Consider the following 25,381-nt stretch of genomic DNA (forward strand, 5'->3'; position numbering starts at 1 on the left):
TCAGTATGATCATTAGCAAAACTTTATATGCAGTTATTCTAGCTCTAACATCATCACAGCAATTTCAAAAGGTTTACACCTGTTACACTAAAGAGACAAACTTGCACATACACATGTGAAATTGAGCCATTTCGGTTCACTCTGCCATGTTAAGTCATTGTAGTGGATGAATGATGTGTGTGGGTTGAAAGGAGACTTGGTTCTCAGGTAAATATACATGAACGTGCCAGATTGTCTCCCATCCTTTTGATAGTGGATTCTCTGTTTGGACTGTTACCAAGGAATCCGGAGAAGGCACGAATAATACTGACGAAGGTTACAGCCTTGCCAAAACAATGTTTCAGGTGTATAAAAGGAAAGATATATTTTGGTTTGGCTTTTTTTTATTTGATAATAGAATGCATGTAGCACTTTATTTGTTTACACAAAGCAGACAACTATGTATGTGAGATATTTGCAGATAACGCCTCAGGTAGCACTTGTATTCGAAATGATTACACCTCAGTTTATCTGTGATATTACTTTCCATTGTATATCCATCAATATCTTAGCTGCATTAGATCTGAAGGATTGGTTTACTAAAAAATCCCAATGCATCTGGGCAGTTAATACCTGTTTGTGAACGAAAGGATAGTTTTGGCGATGTGATCTGATATGATTGCCCTTACAATCACTGTGTGTGTCATGTTACCTTCGCGTAACTAATCCTAGCGTTCGTTGCCATGACAACAACGAAAAATATATATCTGACTTTGAGTGTTGTTTTTTTATATATTGTTTTCATTGCCGAGAAATTTAACTTTTAAGTTCTGTCCTACTGTTGCCTTGCCCACGACCGAACACTTGGTTGTAGCAAATTGTATCCTCGTACAAATCTTTGAGTCAGAATCACGGACATATCTTATTCCAATTTGCTTAAGTGTGTGCCTAAAGTTAGTATTTTATTTTTGAGTGCCATTACTGGATTGACACGCACAAGACACACATTCAGTACTAGCCTAAATTGTTATTTACATCCGACCATAGCTTCATGATCCGACTCTCTTGTCTGTATGTCTGTACAAACTGGTCACACCTGCACTCTAGTTTGGTGGGAAAAATCTGTCCTACCATTACCATGGCAACACCCGACTAAATGTGTTTTTAACGGAGTGAATCGCCAATCATCCTACCAGGTTTTATCAATTGAAAGTCCCTTCCTCTGGGGCCCTTGGACCCTGGCCCCTAGTTGTGTTCCTAAAGGTTTGCCAGGAAATTGTACATGTGGTAGTTTATCACCATCATCTTTGTATTGCATTACACCGATGAATAGCCTTACCACTAATAACCACAGGAAAATCTAGCGGTCCAATCATATCATGTCCACGTAATAAGTCTTTTAAAATATTTCAGTCCATCTATCCCACACTATCCAGAGTGTTGTACGTACATTATTGTAACTGACATATAATCAAGCAGGCAAAATTATCTGACAACGATGTGGTTATAAATTTGCTATTATGTCTGTACATGGGACATACAGACACTCAACCTCAGATGTTCATCTGCAGGCCCGTAGCTAGCACTTTTGAATAGGGGGTTCGAAAACAACAATAAATGATATATTTGATGTGAAACGTGTGAATTTTATAATATTCAAAAGGTTTGTTTGAGCTCTGTTACATACATTTTTAGCTCCGCTGTCGACTTTGTCGAGCGGAGCTTATCATATGAGTGATTGTCCGTCGTCGTCCGTCGTCCGTGTCAATGTTTTACTTTTTCGACTTCTTCCTGAAAACTACAAGCCTGAATGCTTTGATACTTGGTGTATATGTACCTTGGGTAGACCTCTCTTAGGTTTGTTCATTTCATGTTGATATCTTCAATTCTCTGATTTTGGTGAACATTTTTGTCATTTTTGGTAAAAAGTTATATTTTCGACTTCTTGTTAAAAACCGCAAGTGCAATTGCTTTGATATTACATATATAGGTACTACATGTGGACCTCTATCAGGGGGAAATTCTTTCTACTCTCGGGTTCTCGTGATGATAAATCTTCGTAATTTTTTAATGATATGTTCAACCCGTAGCTGTACACTATTGTCCAATAACAGAGGCTACACATACTAATACAATAAGTTGACTACATTTGGCTGATACACTTGGAACAAAACAGTATATATGCCATCATTAACTTGAAGAATACAAAACTAATGAACCAATATGAAAGTACAGTGTCGTGTTGTCGTGTCAACCCCGTTCGAATCCCACACTTTACTAACTGAGCGAACACTAGCACAAGACAAACGGACCTATTCAGGACCACCACATCCTTCAGAGAGTGACTACCATTACATTATTGTTTCAATGTTGCTTTAATATTTAACATCAGCTGCTTGAACGCGATCTTCATTACACCATCGCGGAATCACCGAATAAAAGATTGCCCATTTATAACAACCTGTTTTGATTGGCTGCTGTTGAACTGACACGACGTAACTTCACGATTGACATTTAAAGCTCGTTGCCACCTAAATGCTCATTACTATGCAATTTCAACCGAGTCAAGTGATTTAAACGATGATAATTATTTTAATTAATACTGTTTGTTTTATTATTTTCTAATCTACGATCATAAATCTAATATTCACTTCCAAAACTTCACTTCATATTTTATCTTCATATTCATATTCATATTCTTCATATACTAATATTCACTTCCCCCGACCCCCCCCCCCCAACTACGGGCCTGATCTGGCATGGAGAAGGGAACATGAAATTGAGCTGCACACTTGATCTACTAATATCTTTACTGCTCTTTAGAAATAAAAATGTTCAGTATATAGCAACAACAAATAAGTATCAAATTAAGTATCATTTATTTAATAGTATTAGTATCTATGCTTTAAATTAAATTAGTATTTGGAGATTGGTTTGTATTTCAATGGAAAACATTTACAGTAGACAAACATTTTTGAAGTCACGGTGAGCATTGATCACACATTTCATCTTCTAAACGTGTCAGTATGCCTCCTCTAGCTGGATTATAGTGGTCTGTTGTGAACTTAGCTACTGGAATTACTTGTTTTGGCTTCAATATAATTATGTTTTGTTTTTAAATGTAGCATATGTTTCTTTCTTTCACTATTGTTTGACCCCGTAAATACTGTTGATTTCTTTTTTAAATATGTTGTTGCGATATATGTTTAAGCTCTGTTGTCACCAAAGATGACAGTCGAAACTGCTGGTGTAGAAGATTGTCCGTTGACAGTGGCGTCCACCCGATTGTACTCCGATTGGTTTGATACTTTACATATGTTTCTTTGGTGAACTTATATTTAATTTGAACATTTAGTGAAAGTAATTCTCTAGTTTCAGCGAATATTTTTGGTGAAAATGTTTCCTTCGACTTCTTTTTGAACATCGCTACTTCAACTACTTTAATATTCCGTATATGTGTACCATGAGGGACTGTGGGTGGACCGCTATTAGATCAGTTCGTTTTGTGACTTTTCTAATTCACAGACATTTATGTACCCTGGAGTTGATGAATACACTGTTTGGACACTATCAAACTTATCCATATGAGACATTCAAAATAGAAAGTAAATATAGCCAAGGTTATGCATGCACATGTTATTGCAAGACCGCTATGCTGAAACAGCGGGCCTATTTTGACTATAATGTCGTTTATTTGTTGAATGTGTTGATATATCTGAGTCAAAATGTACTTTTCATGGAGGTTTCCACTGTAATTTGGACAGAGAATGTCCCAGAAAGGCTGTTCCAGTATCAGGTGGCTCCATATTCTTGACGAAAATACATAATCTGAGCGGTCTAGACAACTTAATGGCATTACAAGATGTGTTGGCAACCTGATACTGGAAATCGTACAATACAGTGTATTTCCTATTATGTCAAGAATATAACAGTGTTTATACATATATGGGCCCTGACAGTCCAGATAATAACAAACTCATCTTACACGAATTTATATGATTTGGATGTTGTGTTTAACATATCAAGCTTCAACCTTTTACTCACAGGGTTGATGTTTAATTGCCCCTGCCATTGTTACGTGAACCATACATTTATTGAGGGGAGGAAATAAAAAGGGCTTTTCACAATTTACGAAGAAAAAAAGTCGTTTTTACAGTTTACAGTGTTAACAAATGGAACATTGAATGGTCCGAAGAGCTCTCCGACTCAAATTCTCCGCCATTGCTGCGCCGTGTGAAGAGACGCATGCGCATATTACCCTCGTAATGCTCTTCATTCGGTTAGAGGGCCTTTTACGTCTTGACATTCAATTTTGTAGTGAATTGTGTCATCTAGTCGTTTTACAGTTTCTAAAATCTAATTTCCCTGGATTATTCTTTACGATTTTTTTATTTGGATGTAAATTTTTATACGTACGAGAAAAATGACACATTTTTACAGTGTACGAAAAAAATATTTGATTGATTACGTTGTACGCCCAGCCTGTGATTACAGAATTACGGAATATATATTTTTTTATTTACGTTGTACGAACAAAAAAATATTGCAATTACGTTGAACGAAAATAACCCTTGCCCCCCCTCTTTATTCCCAGTAAAAGTAGTAAAACTTTGAACCTCATCCCATGTAACAGTTACCCTTACAATTACGGCTGTCTGGGTTGAGACTCTACCCTCATTTGTATGTTATGTAAATATACTTTTAAGTACTTAGTTATGTGGTCAACGCCATAAATCTTTTATTTATTAGTAGCGTTCACGCTACATGAAGTACGGGCTAAGATTTATTCATTTGACCACATGTAAACTAAAACCCAAATATTTAATTGTGGTTCTTCGACAAACAAATAAACCAATGTCATTTTGCACCTCGTCGTGTAACTTGACCAGTCGTTCACACTGTAAATATATTCACTTCTATTTTTTAAATTCGCCAGAATGAAATCTATTGAAAATAAATTGCAATTAAAACAGAGTACTTCACAGTAAATTGCACACCAACAATTATACAATGTTGGAAACACAACTGTTTCCAGTTAGTGGTTTGAGACGTGGTTTTCAGTCCAAGTACCAATATAAATTACTGTCTATATCTGGGTGTGCATCACACAATGTTCTAACTAGTCGCCTCCTTCGCCTTATCAACCGGATATGCCTTGTTGCTATGACAACCTAGTAGGTACATACGTTGTGTCAATGATAGTTACTCTTCACGACACATATTGTAATCATATCTAGCACGTTTGTCTATTTTTGTGACGTCATTGTCCTTCAGAAACATTCAATACCGATAGTACATCGGAACACGTGTCGTTGTTATGGAAACCACACTCGTCACACAACAGTGAGCCCAGCAGTATTTTTTGGGCAATTGAGAAGCTGCTTATTTCATGAACATCAGTCTCGTTTTGGACAATAATAGCGCATTCCATAAGTAGTTGTGGAAAGACGATGATCATAATAAGTCTAAATATATGCATCGCTACATAAAGCACTAAACATGCTGCCGATGCCCTGAACATAAAATCAACGTACACATCGTCAAGGGAACGTGTCGTTTTACGGCGTACACCATTCGCTTTAGAACGAATAACTCTTTTCTTCTCACGATAATCTTCTAATTTCTTTTTCAAAACTACCAAACTGTCTGTCAGTTGGTCAACGTCTTGAACAAACTGTTTTTCTTCTGACATTGTTCTTAAGATCTTTGTGTTGGCGATGACTCTTTTCCGTCTCTGTCGAGAAATTGGACGTACTAAGCATTATTGTTTGAATCTGTATTAGCACATACTATCAGTAAAATCAATACAATATATGTAGATTTAAATACGACACAACGTTATAAGAAGTATGACTGAAAGTTCCACGTCAGTCGCCATTGTACTACTGTCATAATTTGGTTTTCGTTCACCTTTATACAGCGCTGGTTCCCTGATTCTCGGGTGTGTTTTAATTGTATTAGTACTATAGAATACGTATGCACACTACATGCCTTACATCATTTACATAACCACTCAGTCTGCAATGCATCGAATGCGTACATGATACTGCATACATGTGTATTTAAAAATGAGGTCACGAGTCATGTCAGGGTGGCATATATTACTATGACCTTTGGTTTCACTGTGTTTTCACTGAAATATATCATCCTATAACACGATTTCTTCAAATATTCACAAGGCATGACACCAGATTATACACAATACACCAGGGTAGTCACAATCTATACTAAATAGTCATGGATCAAAGGCAGATATACTTTATCTATGTGATTGTGAACAAATATTACACGGCATTCCGATGATCACAGTGGTAAATGTAAACACTTCACACTGTGTGCGATGTGACCGCCATGTTACAGCGGTTTTATGACTGGCCTTGGCGCCATTCCACAAACGAGTGTTAGCGGATGTATGGTACTCGAGTTGTATGGAGGAATTATACCACTTAAGTTGGGTGGGCGGTGTAAAAGATTGAACCGATGTGACACAAACTTACCGCTGCCAACTCTTCTAAACTTCCAGTCTCCATAGTATGCTGTTGCAGCTCGAACGACAGGAGTGATTTCGCTGTAAGGTGTTGAGTAGTCTCGAATTAAATAGGCATGATCAGTGATATGGAATACGGGGATCATCGGACCGACCACAGACCAATCTTATTCCTCAACTACGTGACAGCGATATACCAAAGAGTAAACAACCAACTCAAAATGTTTACATACACACTCGTATAAGTATTCAGTGATATTGGGGATGAACGAATACCGCTTACAGTCCAACTGAACTATACATGTCCCACCATGTTATACGCAACCCCAGTGACATTGTGACCTCCGGCAATGAAACACGATAGAACAATGCGGCAACCGTGGTCCCTTTATGAACTCTATTGAACTCGTGTTATGCTGTAAATTATAATAAATGTGCATATATATGGGTTGTAACATATGTGTTTTATAACTATCTATTGGTATGCGTTGAAAACGTCAGATTATAAAGTGGCTACAGATGCCAGTGACATCAGCAGTATGACCAAACTAATACGAGACATATAGAAAGGTTGTTTTATTTGATAACTAACATGTTTCTAGAATCAAAGATAGAGAGCATATGAAATAGACAAGAATGAACATTCTTTGAAATCACGGTAATACAAATAATTGAGACATAATACATCCATATTCATTACTTTACTGCTTGATTACTTGAAGCAAAGTAGTTTATCTACTTAGCATCAATCTATAGCTGACATTTCCACTATGATACACACTTTCACTTATTAGTTCAGTGTTAGACTTTTGATTTTAATAATAACCCAATAACAATAACATTTTTTTCAATATTCTACTACGCTATGTGGACGATCGTAAATGGAATGCGTGTAACTTGTACCTTGGACTACTAATACCTGTATTACTAGTCTGAGCTTGTAGCATGCTTGTACTGAATGCAAGAGACTGTTTATATTTGCTATGGGTGGTGACTATTATGCAAATTATCTGTCTATTATGTCTTTGGCTGATTAATTAAAACATAGCTTTCAAGACAATGACATGTGCTTTTGTTTTTAATTAACAAAAATTGATTTTTACACCTTATAAAAACATCCAATTAACTTTTTTTTTCTATTGAGTGTTTGCTCCTTGTAGTCCAGCATTAAAAAATACAAACAAAGTAGAGTTTTGGGTTTCAAAGCAAAAAACGTATACAGCATCCGTAATGAATACGATAGCGCACAGTCCCTAGAGGGACTGTGGATAGCGATAATGTTCTAATCTTCTGTTTTGAGTCTAGCGCCCTCTTCAGTCTAATATTTCAAACCATCCGATCTCAGTGTTCAAGAGATTGGATGAGTGGTAGAACAAATTTAGGAAACAGCAAAATATTACAAGTCAGCAAATTTTGTCTCTCCAAACTAAATAGGAAATTCTTGTCGTAAACGGTGAACAAATGTTTATTTTAAATAAAGCAGAATAAGAGTTTATCGGGGATGGGGGGGGGGGGGGTATTTTCAAGCACATACTATAGCGTTATTTGCTGCCCTCTTAGGTGGAATTCGGAAAATGTACAGGGTTGATTTTTAACCATGACGTGGGCTACATTAGCGAAGAGATGAATACTAATCCTGTGTATAACGCCACAGTCGGTGGCGTCTTCGCACCAAGGGGTAGACACTTGGACAATTTGGAGACAGCCTGCAGGACATTTAGCGAAACGTTTTTCTATGTATGTTGAATAGATACGACAGTTTATGACATCCTCTCAGCAGCTCTCCACTCTTCACGTTCTTTCTGTTCACATTGGGGTTATCTGTAACTGATGAGACACTCGAAGTGGAGGTTATTAAAAACATCATTCATACAGTAAATGGCGACTGTTTTCAATTTGAAAATGTGGCAGATGTGAGTAATGAGACTGCAAGACGCCTCCTTCGCTGAACAGTCACGATCTAGCGCATATTCGACTTCGCGCCATACAGTTAAGTGACATTGTAGTCTACTGTAGCCATGATCTACCGCGTGGAAACAATACAATTATGTATACTGTGGTTATTTGAGATTGTTCTCCATTTCTACATATATAATGTATCATTATCAGATATTATTTCTTTTTAATATTTATAATAAATAGTTTAAATATTACTCGTTCAATGTTCACTCACACACTCACTCGCTCACTTAGTTGAAGTGGATTGATCCAAATAAAACGATATCGCCAACTGAACGTAAACTGAATTTGACAGGTGAATATTTCATAACGAAAATTATTCCATATGCACACTAATAATAATTCCCATAATTACTGATTATACATGGTTATTAAAAACGAACGTAATTTTTTATATTGTCGATATTTTTGCAATTTAATATGTTTTCAATTATCACTGAATGCAGCTGAATAAAATTACAAAACGCAGCGTGTACAACAACTCATGTACGAACACTAATTTTAATAAATATGATTTTTATTTTTCATAAAAACGAAGGAATTTCACAATGTCGAAAACGGAAAGGCTTTATCGTAGTGTTAAGTGAACGATATCACCGAGTGAAATGAACGATATCACCGACTGAAAATGAACGATATCGACGACTGAAAATGAACGATATCATCGACTGAAAATGAACAATATCACCGAGTGAAAATGAACGATATCACCGACTGAAAATGAACGATATCATCGACTGAAAATGAACGATATCACCGAGTGAAAATGAACGATATCACCGACTGAAAATGAACGATATCACCGACTGAAAATGAACGATATCACCGACTGAAAATGAACGATATCGACGACTGAAAATGAACGATATCATCGACTGAAAATGAACAATATCACCGAGTGAAAATGAACGATATCACCGACTGAAAATGAACGATATCATCGACTGAAAATGAACGATATCACCGAGTGAAAATGAACGATATCACCGAGTGAAAATGAACGATATCACCGAGTGAAAATGAACGATATCACCGACTGAAAATGAACGATATCACCGACTGAAAATGAACGATATCACCGACTGAAAATGAACGATATCACCGACTGAAAATGAACGATATCGACGACTGAAAATTAACGACATTGCCGACTGAAAATGAACGATATCACCGAGTGAAAATGAACGATATCGACGACTGAAAATTAACGATATTGCCGACTGAAAATGAACGGTACCACCGACTGAAAATAAACGACATTGCCGACTGAAAATGAACGATATCACCGAGTGAAAATGAACGATATCGACGACTGAAAATGAACGATATCACCGACTGAAAATGAACGATATCGACGACTGAAAATTAACGATATCGCCGACTGAAAATGAACGGTATCACCGACTGAAAATGAACGACATTGCCGACTAAAAACCCTATTGCTTAATGAAAGAGAACAATATCCCCGACTAAATGTGAACGATATCCCCGACTGAAAGTAAATCGACCCAGACAACGCACACCAGATGCTTCTAACAGATAGTTCACTTTTATTAATAACCGACAATTCGTCTATACTGTCAGGTCGCTAACTCAAATCACAAACCGTCCGTCTCCGGTCGGGCTGCAATCTCCTATACAATCCTAGTAAGCATACGATCAACGGTGAGGCAATACGTCGTCTGCCAATGATGGTAATCGACTGATGTGATTACGGGATTACCAGGTCTCGGAACTCATGGGAAAATCCGTGATACATAATAACTTATAATGATTATAATATGGCATAATATACACTCCAAATATGCAGGCTGTTGACATTAGGTGACTTTATAATATTGAAGCGACAAGTACATATACGTGCTTTACCATACAGTCTCCGTAAACTAAATACTAATACATTCCATGGTCGGGTTGCTAAAAGAATTACATTTTTTTACATTTACGGTAATAATACTTAATATGAACAAGGACACCGACTAAAAGTGAACAATACCGCCGACTGAAATTGAACGACATCACCGACAGAACATAAAAATGGTCACAGTTTAATCGCTAAGGTAGTTGCCAATTAAAGCCACGCGTACTAAGCTCGAAATCAAAGACAAACATAAGAGGATAAGAGATGCGGTAGTTATTATATTAATAGTTCCCGATGTCTGCATATACTCATTTCTTTTTTGGAGAATTTCATGTTTCTTTCTGTATGCGTCTTGGCAGTCCTCTAACATAAATTGCAGCCGCTGTAAGAAAGAACACATGTTTACTACATATGGTATGATACAGGTTTATTCAAAACAGCGCCCTCTAACACCCAACTATATATCGCCTTGAGCGTATCAGGTAAAACCACAATAACGGCTATAATTACCTCGGAATGTTGTGTTAAAATTAAAATGAATAAAAGTTATTAATATATAATTGAATTGTAAAGACGAACGAGAGGAAAATTTGTAGACATTCATTGGAAATTGAAAACCCTGTAAACAACCTGAAATCGATCCTGTAAAGCTGCGATTGCATCTTTAATGTCGCGTTCTGACGTCACTCCGTGAATTATCTTTTGATAGTCATCGTATTGTCTCCCATATCGAGGCTATAATATAATATAATATAATATAATATAATATAATATAATATAATATAATATAATATAATATAATATAATATAATATAATATAATATAATATAATATAATATAATATAATATAATATAATATAATATAATATAATATAATGAGGACATACATATTAAATCAAAGTATATTACTATATAAGATGAGCAGTAATGGTTGGGCAGCAGAATATAGCTTAGGTGAAGCTAGTCTAGTCTGTTCCCGAATTCTGATGGAGCTAAATAATCATTTTGGCGGGCGTTTTGTTGAAAAATAAAATTACATTGATACAATCTAATAGAAATAACAATAAATATAAATACAATAAACTCGTTTGACAATAAAGTTTCACATAGTAGTTGTTTTTCACTACAGGTATGTAAATAGTAAACTAACTATGTGAGTCGGCAAAATGTGCTTTTAAGTTTGCTTGATTGCGATTGGAAATACTTCTAATATGGTTAGGAAGACTATTCCACAATTGGGTTCCAGAATAATCCACAGACAAATTGACCAAATGTAGTTCTTTTATGTGGGCAGGCAAAGTTTTCATTTGACTAGGATCTAGTTTGGTATGAATGGCCAGGAAAAGAGTTACTTGGATCACAAGGGGGGGGGTGTATTATTGTTGTACAGATCATGAATAAAACATGTTAGCTAGAGCTTGTGTTGGTCATAAATGTCAAGAAAACCCAGATAATTAAAGAGAGGTCTGCTGTGAATGAGTCTGTCTTTAAACATTATAATGCGTACCAGTTTCTTTTGTTGTTTATAAATTGGATCAAGAGAAGAGCCCCAGACTTCTAAACCATATGATAAATGTGGAAGAATTAAGGAGTTATAAAGTAGAATGAGAACGAATGTTATTTTTGCTAACACGTGTTTTATGTGAGGCTTCCAAGTGAGGTGTTTATCTATGGTTATTATTGAGATTCAGGTTATTGTTTGAAGAGAGGATTTTCTGGGGAAGAGAGAAAATCATGGAGTTTGTTTTATTGTTGTTTATTTGCAGCACACCAGTTTGCTACATGATTTAGATTAGTTTCAAATTCATTTTTATGGTTATTATTATTTGAAAAAAGTTTAATGTCAAAAAATTATGATGAGGAAAATAGATCATTGATATATAGGAGAAAAAAAAGATGATTAATGAATTGACTAAGACGTCACCTACTGTACTGTTTATTACGAGTTGCGTCATAGCAGATGACGTTCATTAACTGTACTGTGTATTACGAGTTGCGTCACAGTAGATGACGTTCATTAACTGTACTGTGTATTACGAGTTGCGTAACAGCAGATGACGTTCATTAACTGTACTGTTTATTACGAGTTGCGTCACAGTAGATGACGTTCATTAACTGTACTGTACTGTGTAATTACATGTTGCGTCACAGTAGATAACGTCCATTAACTGTACTGTATATTACGAGTTACGTCACAGTAGATGACGTTCATTAACTGTACTGTATATTACGAGTTACGTCACAGCAGATGACGTTCATTAACTGTACTGTTTATTACGAGTTGCGTCACAGTAGATGACGTTCATTAACTGTACTGTTTATTACGAGTTGCGTCACAGTAGATGACGTTCATTAACTGTACTGTGTATTACGAGTTGCGTCACAGTAGATGACGTTCATTAACTGTACTGTGTATTACGAGTTGCGTCACAGCAGATGACGTTCATTAACTGTACTGTTTATTACGAGTTGCGTCACAGTAGATGACGTTCATTAACTGTACTGTTTATTACGAGTTGCGTCACAGTAGATGACGTTCATTAACTGTACTGTGTATTACGAGTTGCGTCACAGTAGATGACGTTCATTAACTGTACTGTGTATTACGAGTTGCGTCACAGCAGATGACGTTCATTAACTGTACTGTTTATTACGAGTTGCGTCACAGTAGATGACGTTCATTAACTGTACTGTGTATTACGAGTTGTGTCACAGTAGATGACGTTCATTAACTGTACTGTTTATTACGAGTTGCGTCACAGTAGATAACGTCCATTAACTGTACTGTTTATTACGAGTTGTGTCACAGTAGATGACGTTCATTAACTGTACTGTATATTACGAGTTACGTCACAGTAGATGACGTTCATTGACTGTACTGTGTATTACGAGTTGTGTTACAGTAGATGACGTTCATTAACTGTACTGTGTATTACGTGTTGTGTCACAGTAGATGACGTTCATTCACTGTACTGCTTATTACGAGTTGCGTCACAGTAGATAACGTCCATTAACTGTACTGTTTATTACGAGTTGCGTCACAGTAGATGACGTTCATTAACTGTGCTGTATATTACGAGTTACGTCACAGTAGATGACGTTCATTGACTGTACTGTGTATTACGAGTTGTGTCACAGCAGATGACGTTCATTAACTGTACTGTGTATTACGAGTTGTGTCACAGTAGATGACGTTCATTAACTGTACTGTTTATTACGAGTTGCGTCACAGTAGATAACGTCCATTAACTGTACTGTTTATTACGAGTTGCGTCACAGTAGATGACGTTCATTAACTGTACTGTATATTACGAGTTACGTCACAGTAGATGACGTTCATTGACTGTACTGTGTATTACGAGTTGTGTTACAGTAGATGACGTTCATTAACTGTACTGTGTATTACGTGTTGTGTCACAGTAGATGACGTTCATTAACTGTACTGTTTATTACGAGTTGCGTCACAGTAGATAACGTCCATTAACTGTACTGTTTATTACGAGTTGCGTCACAGTAGATGACGTTCATTAACTGTGCTGTATATTACGAGTTACGTCACAGTAGATGACGTTCATTGACTGTACTGTGTATTACGAGTTGCGTCACAGTAGATGACGTTCATTAACTGTACTGTTTATTACGACTTGCGTCACAGTAGATGACGTTCATTAACTGTACTGTTTATTACGAGTTGCGTCACAGTAGATGACGTTCATTAACTGTACTGTGTATTACGTGTTGTGTCACAGTAGATGACGTTCATTAACTGTACATGTACTGTGTATTACGTGTTGTGTCACAGTAGATGACGTTCGTTAACTGTACTGTGTATTACGTGTCGTGTCACAGCAGATGACGTTCATTAACTGTACTGTTTATTACGAGTTGCGTCACAGTAGATGACGTTCATTAATTGTACTGTTTATTACGAGTTGTGTCACAGCAGATGACGTTCATTAACTGTACTGTGTATTACGAGTTGCGTCACAGTAGATGACGTTCATTAACTGTACTGTGTATTACGAGTTGTGTCACAGTAGATGACGTTCATTAACTGTACTGTTTATTACGAGTTGCGTCACAGTAGATGACGTTCATTAACTGTACTGTACTGTGTATTACGAGTTTCGTCACAGTAGATGGCGTTCATTACGTTCACTCTTAGCTCTGATATTATTCAGGGCTAAGAGTCGCCCTTTTTTGAAACATTTAATAATTTATTTTTGAAGGCTCGTTGTTTGAATAATTGCCTCGGGATTCGTGCAGTAGAACATATGGGACCTAATTACTACTTCTTTGTCAGTTGATCTACTATGATATGACAGACTGGATACCGTCATTTAGGAGGGCACGATACAATGATCCAAATAAATGAACATATATATATATATATATATAATTTCCTCTTCATATTCAATTCCTTGTATTATTTCAATGTTCAATGTAAATCGCCTTTGTGTTCACACTTTCTAGATACCTGTGATGCCATAGGCTACCACATATGGATGACAAAGACAGCTGTGAGTATATGGCATTATTTTTTATTAGGCAGTTTTCTGTAATCTAGTTAACCTGGATTATCGTATTAAATCGTTCGATGTCATTTATCCCACGGATAGGATTGAGCACAACTCAAACTGCGTTCAAGTCAGAAGGGGGGGGGGGTGATCATACTAATGGCGTCGTCATGTCTGATTCCTACAATTAGACCTAACGCCGATTTTCACAAACTAAAATTCCACACTTTTTAATCCGATTATAATTATTTATTTATTCACTGACGTAGCGTCGTCCGAGAATTTTGTCGGTCAATAAGAAACGTAGCGGGCCTTCGTTACAATTTACATTGCGTATCCAATAATAACCACAACATGGAGGCAGGAGAACATTGTTGACTGTAGTTTAAATACTTGTCGATCAGCGGCATTTTAATCAAATAATTATGGTTTGATACTTGGAAATCTATGACCCGTTTTGTTTTATCAGTGGGTAATTTATTGATGGCCAATACATGACGATTTTAGCTTTTTACGTTCGGCATTTTTAGATTTTTGAGTTTCACGTTTGTAATCATTGAAAATTGCATTTTTGAAATTTGCTTGACTTGAGTGTTCGGATTTTCAGAAAACTGGACGTTTGATAGTTTAAAAAGTTTACATTGTTATCTTCACATTTCGCCATTATATTCTCGACATACTCGTTTGGCATTTTTCAAGACACGACTTTGCCGTAATAATGTTTGTTCATCTGACATTTTCCCCGTCTATTCGCACGTACGTTTTGTAATATTTTGACTGCAAGATTGTCATTAAAAAAAAATGTTTTCAGCGCCGCTTGTACGTTTGACATTTTTGACACACTTGAAACAGGTGCATTTTCGAATTGCACGTTTGGAATTTATGAACCCCGCCTTTGCCTTAATAATGATTGCGAGTCAACAATGCAAATGGAACATGGCTACCGAACATGGTTAATTAAACTGCATTCCCATATAGAAATGCAATTAATTAAACTCAATTATATTGCAATACCATAGGCAGTAGAAAAATAAACATCATACAAATTGTAACTTGAGTTATAATGGTTTGCGTTACTTCGGACTAACATAATTGGGTAAGGTTTGGTACAGGTTACCTTACCGTACGACCTTACGACAAAACCGTAAATTACACAAACTTGGATTAAATGTGAAGCAATCGCAAATCGCGGTTTAGTGGTGGGCAGTACAGAGGGCCACATTGCCATTGACGCTGCGATCCCGTCTATTTTATATTTAATATTTTTGACGTTTCATCATTCCCTACTGTTATCGGCTAACGACCCGAGTGAATAACGAGCAATACACCTTTGCGTTTAGTAATTGCATGTGGTTTCCGGCTGTAAATGACTAATGATGATTCTCATTAAAAATACTTTCAATTGCAGAATAAACGAGAAGCAAGATTCTTATATTAGACCGGACTTCATTAATTAATAAGAGGACAACTGCTCCGGGTCTCAGGAACCATTTGAAATGCGTAGTCACGTAGCAGCTGGTTTCAATAATTAAAAAATGAAACCCGAGGAAAGTAAAAAAGTATGTTTTTAAGGGCCCCAGGGGGTCGATTAAAAGCATTCCCGAACAGTGTTGTCTTCATTGTTACACTATTCCAGTAGACATAACTCACACTAACATCAGTCGCCGTGCATCCGAATACTAGCATATGTTATTATACATGCTATGCAATGTTTGAAATTTATCAGTGTGAGAAGCATCATCAGTTGCCAAGTCGTGGAAACGATAACTTTTACAGTCTGATTATTAGCAAGCGTCAGCACACTGCGCGCTGGAGGAACTCTACTAGATATACTCACTGCTATATTAGTCTTATAACGATCAATAATACGGATTCTCACCATGATACTGCGCTAAGACTGTTCCATATATTCCATAAAATCATCCACTCTCCAATAAGACGATGCCAGAGTCTGCGCACCCTATCTTGGCCCACTAAATGACTTGACGATCTCACACACTGTAAACAATCTGTGACCTGATACTGTACGTACACGCGATACGGCTTGTAAGCGGTTTGACGCAAACCAGACAACAACACGACTTTGTAGAATAATAGATCAATATTAGCACAGTGACTGTATTTAACAGGACGTACACTGCACGACTAGTGATATTTTAATGAAGGTTTGTACACCTGTTTTAACAAAACATTTCCCATGACTGAAATATCGTGTTGCACACTTATGTGCTAGAGATCACCATTTGTTTTTATGTGTATTGAAATCGGATTTCAAAATATTATTCATGTGAAAATACAGCGCGGGAAATCCAATTAGTGTAAGAGTGTTATCAATCAAAACAATGTTTTATTTGTTCAATATTTATACGTTGGCTGAATAATTCCAACATTAATCTTCTTAATAGCATGTTTCCCCGGCCAAAAAAATTCTTGTATTTTTTTCTTTTAGTGTTTTGTCGCGGAGTGCCCAGGTTGATTGATAAACGGAGAGGTCGATATGTTGGATAGATTGCTCAAAAAGACATGATGTTATTGATATAGTTTGCGGTATTTTTCATATATTTGCCATACCCTAATATCATACACAAATACAATAGTAATTCCTATAAAAACACGCTAGTCGCTTACACAGGGACCCAACCCAATTGATTCGGCTTTTTCATTTTTTTTACATTTTTAAAATTGTAATTGCTGTGTGATTTTATTATTTTTTTTCAATTATTTTTCTAATATTTTTTTTTTTTTGTAATTGTCTGATCGGGACAGCCCAACGATCTTAACAACTTCCATGGGAGATCTCGTTCAACGCAACACTCACAAACTTAAAGTGGGAAGGTCGTCACCTGCACACGCGCGGGAATCGAGTCCCAAACGACGATAACAACACACGCTAAAAACGCAAAGGCTCATGGGTAAACAATGACACGCTATGGCCATCTGATGCATTGGTAGGTGACGACTCCCCCGCTTTAAATAACCAATAACAGAATACTTGTTGCTACGTTCTGCTGGTTGATTTCTGGGAACTCACAAAATCTCTACAAAGCATGTCACGTTAACCCAATGAGTTATGACGTGTTGAAACCAGTTTATGGATTATATATAAACAGGATACTGAGATTAGCAGGAATGGCTAATATGATAAACAAACATACTGGTGTGTCACGAATTAGCTATTGCAGGTATGGCATTTTCGATTTATCAAAATTAAAACACACAATAACCTGACTGACTATCATGAGTATATACAAGGTTTTGAAAAGATATGTTTCTAGGTTTAGCAGGAATGGTTGCCAATGAGTCAAGTTGTAGCTCTCGAAGTTTGTGGGGATTGAATTTCGAGACTGGCAGGAATTGTAAACCACGTGACAAGGTAGCAGTATTGTTCGTGTAAGGTATGTACTCGTCACATGCTTACCTGCGGCTCAAGTGTAGAGTTGTACTCCGTGATTGACTCCATTGATCGATATCGGTAATACCGTGATGACATATTATTGAAATATTCCGCCACCTATATTATAAAAATATTATTCTCATTATCCGTATGACACAAGTATTCCAAATGAATACAGTATAATTTACCTGCAGTACGTCAAATTGGTAGAGGAATTTAATGATGGGGGGGGGGATATCTGGCGATACATGAGTTTAGATGGATTGAATAATATAACTGGAATATGATTACTGCAGTGCATTATGTATTATGCCGATGAAGTTAAAGCTTGATAATGATATAGCCATATTATATTGGTGCATGCACGTGTGAAAGTTAGGACATATGGAATGATACAGCAATAATATGGTGGTATATGATGGTGATATACGAGTAGTTAGAGGTAATGGAATGATACAGCCATATTATGGTGGTATATGGTGGTGATATACTAGTAGTTAGAGGTAATGGAATGACACACCCGTATTATGGTGGTATATGGTGGTGATATACTAGTAGTTAGAGGTAATGGAATGATACAGCCATAATATGGTGGTATATGGTGGTGATATACGAGTAGTTAGAGGTAATGGAATGATACAGCCATATTATGGTGGTATATGGTGGTGATATACTAGTAGTTAGAGGTAATGGAATGACACACCCGTATTATGGTGGTATATGGTGGTGATATACTAGTAGTTAGAGGTAATGGAATGATACAGCCATAATATGGTGGTATATGGTGGTGATATACTAGTAGTTAGAGGTAATGGAATGATACAGCCATAATATGGTGGTATATATGGAGGTGATATACTAGTAGTTAGAGGTAATGGAATGATACAGCCATATTATGGTGGTATATGGTGGTGATATACTAGTAGTTAGCGGTAAAGGAACGATACAGCCATATTATGGTGGTATATGGTGGTGATATACTAGTAGTTAGAGGTAATGGAATGATACAGCCATAATATGGTGGTATATGGTAGTGATATACTAGTAGTTAGAGGTAATGGAATGATACAGCCATAATATGGTGGTATATGGTGGTGATATACTAGTAGTTAGAGGTAATGGAATGATACAGCCATAATATGGTGGTATATGGTGGTGGTATACTAGTACTTAGAGGTAATGGAATGATACAGCCATAATATGGTGGTATATGGAGGTGATATACTAGTAGTTAGAGGTAATGGAGTGATACAGCCATAATATGGTGGTATATGGAGGTGATACACTAGTAGTTAGAGGTAATGGAATGATACCGCCATAATATGGTGGTATATGGAGATGATATATTAGTAGTTAGAGGTAATGGAATGATACAGATAATATGGTGGTATATAGTGGTGATATACTAGTAGGTAGAGGTAATGGAATGATACAGCCATAATATTGTGGTATATGGTGGTGATATACTAGTAGTTAGAGGTAATGGAATGATACAACCATAATATGGTGGTATATGGTGGTGATATACTAGTAGTTGGAGGTAATGGAATGATACAGCCATAGTATGGTGGTATATGGTGGTGATATACTAGTAGTTAGAGGTAATGGAATGATACAGCCATAATATGGTGGTATATGGAGATGATATACTAGTAGTTAGAGGCAATGGAATGATACAGCCATAATATGGTGGTATATGGAGGTGATATACTAGTAGTTAGAGGTAATGGAATGATGCAGCCATAATATGGTGGTATATGGAGATGATATACTAGTAGTTAGAAGCAATGGAATGATACAGCCATAATATGGTGGTATATGGTGGTGATATACTAGTAGTTAGAGGCAATGGAATGATACAGCCATATTATGGTGGTATATGGAGGTGATATACTAGTAGTTAGAGGTAATAGAATGATACAGCCATAATATGGTGGTATATAGTGGTGATATACTAGTAGTTAAAGGTAATGGAATGATACAGCCATAATATGGTGGTATATGGTGGTGATATACTAGTAGTTAGAGGTAATGAAATGATACAACCATATTATGGTGGTATATGGTGGTGATATACTAGTAGTTAGAGGCAATGGAATGATACAGCCATATTATGGTGGTATATAGTGGTGATATACTAGTAGTTAGAGGTAATGAAATGATACAACCATATTATGGTGGTGAAATAGTTAGAGCTGGTGAATTGATAGAGCCATATTGTCAGCATCCTTATATTACTCCTGGAAATAGAAGTGTACATGGAACCATGGGAAGAAACGTCGTGCATTGCCCTGATTGCCGTGTGATAACTGCGATAAAAGTGATTGACAGGTCATACTTGTTTACAAGTCTGCAAGGATAATTGGAATCTACCAGGTGTGCTTGTAATTTACATAACAAAGGATGTTTACGATCTACTGACTTGCTTACGTGAATGTCTGCATGTCATCTTTTGGCAGATGGTAGCAAGACCACATTCTGATTGGTTCCTGTGGAAACCCACTTCCCTATGCACTCTCCCATTTTAGTGAATTTATACATTGTATTATTCTGCGTTTCGTTTTTTGTAATTATTTTGAGAAGTATTAAAACCAGGAGCTTTAACCTGATACTTTGGTGTACATGTATTTCATCTCAAGTACTATTGCCTTGTCTACCCCATTCTAGCAGTGAAATAACTTCCTGTCCAGTATGAGTTATGTGGGTGTCCCTTTCAACATCAATAATCAGGCCTACCACTATGGCACATATTATGGTGGTACATGGAGATGATGGGATTAGAGCTGGTGAAGTATATTTACCATTTTGTAAAAAATTCTTGTGGGTGTATATGGATACGGACAAGCCTATTATATTACACGGACAAGTCTATTATATAACAAGGACAAGTGTAGTGTATTACACGCCCAAATCGTGTATGTTACACCCACAAGTATATCATATCCCTTGGTTATAAATAGTAACGTCATGTTCTGTATCCGGTATGGCCAACTTTTTCATTAGTTGATATGGACATCTCTATTCACCTCTGAAAATCCAAACCTTGCGAAGCTCAGTAATACCAGGCACTTAAACATTTGAGAATTGATAAACTACATAATGCTTGAACTAAAGAAGTGGACGATTTTTAAATTGCATATAGTGTTAACGGCATAATATGAAAAATATGTGAGGCAATTATAAAATCTACATGGAGACAAAAGTCCAAGTGTAGAGTTGCCGAAATAAACACAAGACCTGTATAAACGGAAACAGTGTACACGTTGTGACGTTATACCACTTCAAGTTAAAGTGAATCTTCTAATTCCTGTATCCTAGCTCAGTTCGGTCCCTTTCCCAACGAGTCCAATAGTTAAGGAAAAAGATACTGTCTCCTCGTCAACTCCAGACGTTGCACTAAACCTACCCAGTCTTGGCCAAGGCCCAAGGCCTGATTTACAATAGTGGTTTACAAAATTGGTTTCACACATTCTGTTGCCGGTTTACAACCTGCATAAGAATAAATGGTTTACAGAAATAAGCCAATGGAGGTCACGTGGCCACGCGTGGTATAATCCTGTAAACCAACTCTTTATGGTTTTATGCTGTAAATCGCCACGTTTGTGTTCATATGCAGATTGTAAACCGCTAGTGTAGCTGAACATAATTTATAAACCGGTATTTCAATAACTCACATATGTTCTTCATCAACTATTGGAACTAGCCGAGCTAACGGTGTGGTTGTAACACACGTCATCAACTACAGCAGGTAAAGCTTCTACCGTACGCGTCTGAGCTAATGGGGATATGTTTGATTAATCAACAAAAAATAACGTACTTAAGTTATTCCAGCCTGAGTATTGAATGGGCAATGACAAAGCGCACAATAGAACTTTTGTATGTATGTTTGTACGTAAATTGGCCTCAGTTCAGCGTTGTGCACGGGGCAAAGTAATGACTTGCACGATCTTTCAATTAACCCGTTTCGCCGTTGTATAAATCGATCGGTGATCATTTGTTTTTTGTAAACGAACGTCGTGGATGTTTTATTGTAAGTTCACGACGCATACAATAACACACGATAACTCGCGCGATTTCTTATATTTTACGGGACTGAAATTAAATTATGTATGAACATGGACATACTAGGTATGAACTATTGACTCCGACCAGATCACAGCTCCTCAACACATCACATACATAGGGAAAATTGACAAAATAACCGTCGCTCGTATTGGTACAAGTAAGTTACCCCCCCCCCCACTGTTTCAGTAATGACACTCATAAAGCCGTAAAGCGTCGTCTTGCATTGAATGAACATTGTATTACAGTCATGCTATATGACCAGAATAGCCACGCTTTCATTAAGCATATATCCAATAAGATAAGTTATTTCAAGTCACATGGCGTACCAAGTCGGGTCACGTGAAATATACTATAAAAAAGAACTAATTATGTCACTTGACCTACGGACTTCATTTATTGCTGAGCACTTGAGTATTCGGTGGTTCGATTAGTCGGTCATCATGACGCCCCAAACCAATAGAACTTGGAAAACTAATGTTTCGTCTTCTTATCTTTAGAACCGCAGCTAGCTATATCCAAATATCTCGACTACAAGCCGAGCGAGCCGAGATTCTCTGATCATCTCGATCCTTATACATCAGGTATCTTGAACCGTGGCTAATCAATGGAATAATAGAATAGTATCCAATAAAAAAATAAACTGAACATTACTCCATAGACATTATAAAGTAATTTTTCTAAGGTCTATGATAAATCCAATGAACAACTCGGCGGTTTAAACATCTTATCAACAATAATTTAAAAGAAAGTTTTTTGAGAAATGTATAAAATATTCACCCGGAACCACATGCCCCGGAAGACCCTCATGTTCACCGAAATCCAAATAAGCAGTTTTTATTGGCTAGAGAGTGGGAAAACTATATGGATTAGCATATAATTAGCATCTATTCGTTATGTAAGTGATTTCACAGGTGAGTATCTAGTGTACAAGTACTAGTTGTATCGCCACTTCAATTTCGCACAGAATGTTTTAAAAAAATCACTTCCATCTAGCGGGGAAATCATCACACCAGCCGTTGTGGGAATTCATGCGGGTGGTTTATGTTTACTGAAAAAAATCAACATTTTTTTGAATATAATGTAAAGATGAAAATAGAATACGTCAATTTAAAAATTATAAATATGGATTTGAGGTCTATTACACATAAACTAATCATGCAAGCCATTCAGGGAAGTTTATTTATTTGCAACAATCCAATGGATTGTAGACAAACATTAATGGGAAAACAACAAACCGAATTGTTTTGTATAAGACCATACGTTTTGTATTTAAAGCCAGGACTTTGTTCTTAACAGATGGTAAGATATATAGTTACTTCTAAGTGACTAGAACGAAGCAGAATATAACATATTATAACATAATAGAATATGCTGTGTTTCATCAAGATGGAAGCGTCACTAGTTTCATCTCATTGTATAATACATAATCAGCTTAGCTGTTAATTCAAGAGAATATGTTCGTTAAGTTGTGGTCTCATGGCCCTTGCACGATTAGTTATTTACCATTATAGCGTACCAACCTTTGACTTCATGAATATCACCAAGACAAACCTAACATTGTTCCATATGTTGTTGCGTAGGTTTTGACTTTTACATTAACGAGACTGAATGCAAGCGCCGAAGTGATTAATGAACACGTAGTGAAATATTTGTCACGGTTCCGTTATTTTTAGCGTTCTGAATACCAACACGTAGCTAATATTCACAAACATGTCCTATCTTTCCATGAGAGAGGCAGTGTAGGACTTCTATTAAGACAGATTGGATTCAAATAATATATTATAAGCAAAAATAAAAATGGAAATCTGAGGGGGCCATATGCTACAAAGCAATGGGTTTCAAGTAGGACATGGTGCATTTACAACACCGTAAGTTGGAATGTGTTTTTCAGAGACAGTGCCTAACAAGTGGCATGGTGGGATAGTGCTCTGTGTAGCATACATACAATAGGCAATACACATATGTTTGTACACACATACCATGAATGGAAATATGACTTGAAACGAATGTAGTCAACCATATTGTTCTTAGTGCTGGGTAACAGTACATTGGTAACATAGGCAATCGCGGCTGTATGTACAGGAATGTGGCCTAATGGTGTTCTCAACAATTATCCGATTGATATACGTGTCTGCTCAGCTCAATGCAATTGCAATATCAAAATGAAAAGCAACTTTATCTTGGGCAAGTCACGTTGGGCTTGGTGATAAGTTTGGTTGATATGACACTGTCTCACTACAAATTCACCTGGTGACGCTATCTGCATGCAGAGTCAGTTCGATGCTTTTATGGCGACATATACAACGCATCAAAACACTCCGTTGATTACGCTATCTACACACAGAGTCGGTTGGACTCTTACATGGCGATATCACTTCACACGGTGCAAATAAACAGCACAGCGCGATGCAGCAACCTCAACACGTCGCCATGTCCCTATTATGAGCTAGGATATATTATATGTTTTTTTTATTCAGTTGGTCAATTTTTCAACATTGCGGATGTCCATGTGCGATATATTAAATTGTGTTCAGTCATCTGTCAAATCTGAACATAACCTTTTAAGTTTATTATATAAAAGCTGTCAAGACAAGCAATGAATTTACCTGTATCATGTGGTGGTATTTTCTTGTATAAACCAATCAGTGTACACTGTAGCCCAGCACAGCAGATGACGTAATCGATGTCGTCATGAACGTGGAGTTGACTTAGTTAGATAATATATCAGATGAGCGACAGTATAAACTTTTCAAGGAAGAGAAGAAGTTAGATGTGTGTTCCCTTCGTGTTGTTAAATGACATAGTGGTATAAAAAAGCTAGTTCTAGCGAGACGGTATGCGCCCCTTGTTTGCTCCCCGGTATTGACATATACTATCCCGTTGCCGATGTAGCATATATTTGTGTGGTCATTAACTCCTGTTATTGTTGTCACACCGGTATGTCATCAATACCTCTGGAATGTGAATTGACTGCAATATATGTTAAACGTTAGTATATATGTAGATTTCTTATGAATCGTTATCACCAGGATTACTTCCCGCGTGATTTTAATCAATCCATGGCCCTCATGTTTGCAGGTCAAATCTTTAATAAAGTAACTGTTAGACATTTAGTCTAT

The 25,381-nt window shown here is 36.7% G+C and overlaps 2 protein-coding genes across 6 annotated transcripts; both read right to left on the reverse strand.

Annotated features, from left to right (window-relative positions):
- Positions 1-4,467: 4,467 nt before the first annotated feature.
- Positions 4,468-6,861, reverse strand: LOC102804786 (uncharacterized). Its single transcript, XM_006820414.3, has 2 exons — positions 6,477-6,861; positions 4,468-5,713 (listed from the first exon to the last, which is right to left on the reverse strand). Exons 1-2 carry the CDS (start codon positions 6,507-6,509, stop codon positions 5,240-5,242), a joined length of 507 nt encoding a protein of 168 aa, XP_006820477.1. The 5' UTR covers positions 6,510-6,861; the 3' UTR covers positions 4,468-5,239.
- A 3,091-nt stretch (positions 6,862-9,952) lies between these two features.
- On the reverse strand, positions 9,953-25,123 carry LOC102806416 (uncharacterized). 5 transcript variants are annotated; one of them, XM_006820427.3, is made up of 4 exons: positions 24,869-25,123; positions 18,222-18,314; positions 10,917-11,021; positions 9,953-10,668 (listed from the first exon to the last, which is right to left on the reverse strand). In XM_006820427.3, exons 1-4 carry the CDS (start codon positions 24,875-24,877, stop codon positions 10,474-10,476), a joined length of 402 nt encoding a protein of 133 aa, XP_006820490.3. In that variant the 5' UTR covers positions 24,878-25,123; the 3' UTR covers positions 9,953-10,473. The 5 variants fall into 5 exon arrangements, with proteins under 5 accessions (XP_006820490.3, XP_085347296.1, XP_085347312.1 ...); XM_085491170.1 differs by lacking the exon at positions 24,869-25,123 and adding an exon at positions 23,783-23,904; XM_085491186.1 differs by lacking the exon at positions 24,869-25,123 and adding an exon at positions 22,643-22,684.
- Between the last annotated feature and the right edge of the window lie 258 nt (positions 25,124-25,381).

Source organism: Saccoglossus kowalevskii, chromosome 2 (genome assembly GCF_978046115.1).
Source record: "Saccoglossus kowalevskii chromosome 2, keSacKowa6.1, whole genome shotgun sequence".
Lineage (NCBI taxonomy): Eukaryota > Metazoa > Hemichordata > Enteropneusta > Harrimaniidae > Saccoglossus > Saccoglossus kowalevskii.

Coding starts and splice junctions, on each gene's coding strand:
- LOC102804786 (XM_006820414.3), bottom strand. CDS start 6,509: ATGGAGACTGGAAGTTTAGAAGAGTTGGCAGCG. Junction 5,714..6,476: donor GTTTAGAAGAGTTGGCAGCG/GTAAGTTTGTGT, acceptor ATTTCTCGACAG/AGACGGAAAAGAGTCATCGC.
- LOC102806416 (XM_085491170.1), bottom strand. Junction 11,022..18,221: donor ACTCTACACTTGAGCCGCAG/GTAAGCATGTGA, acceptor ATTATATTATAG/CCTCGATATGGGAGACAATA. Junction 10,669..10,916: donor CTTTACAGGATCGATTTCAG/GTTGTTTACAGG, acceptor TCTTTCTTACAG/CGGCTGCAATTTATGTTAGA.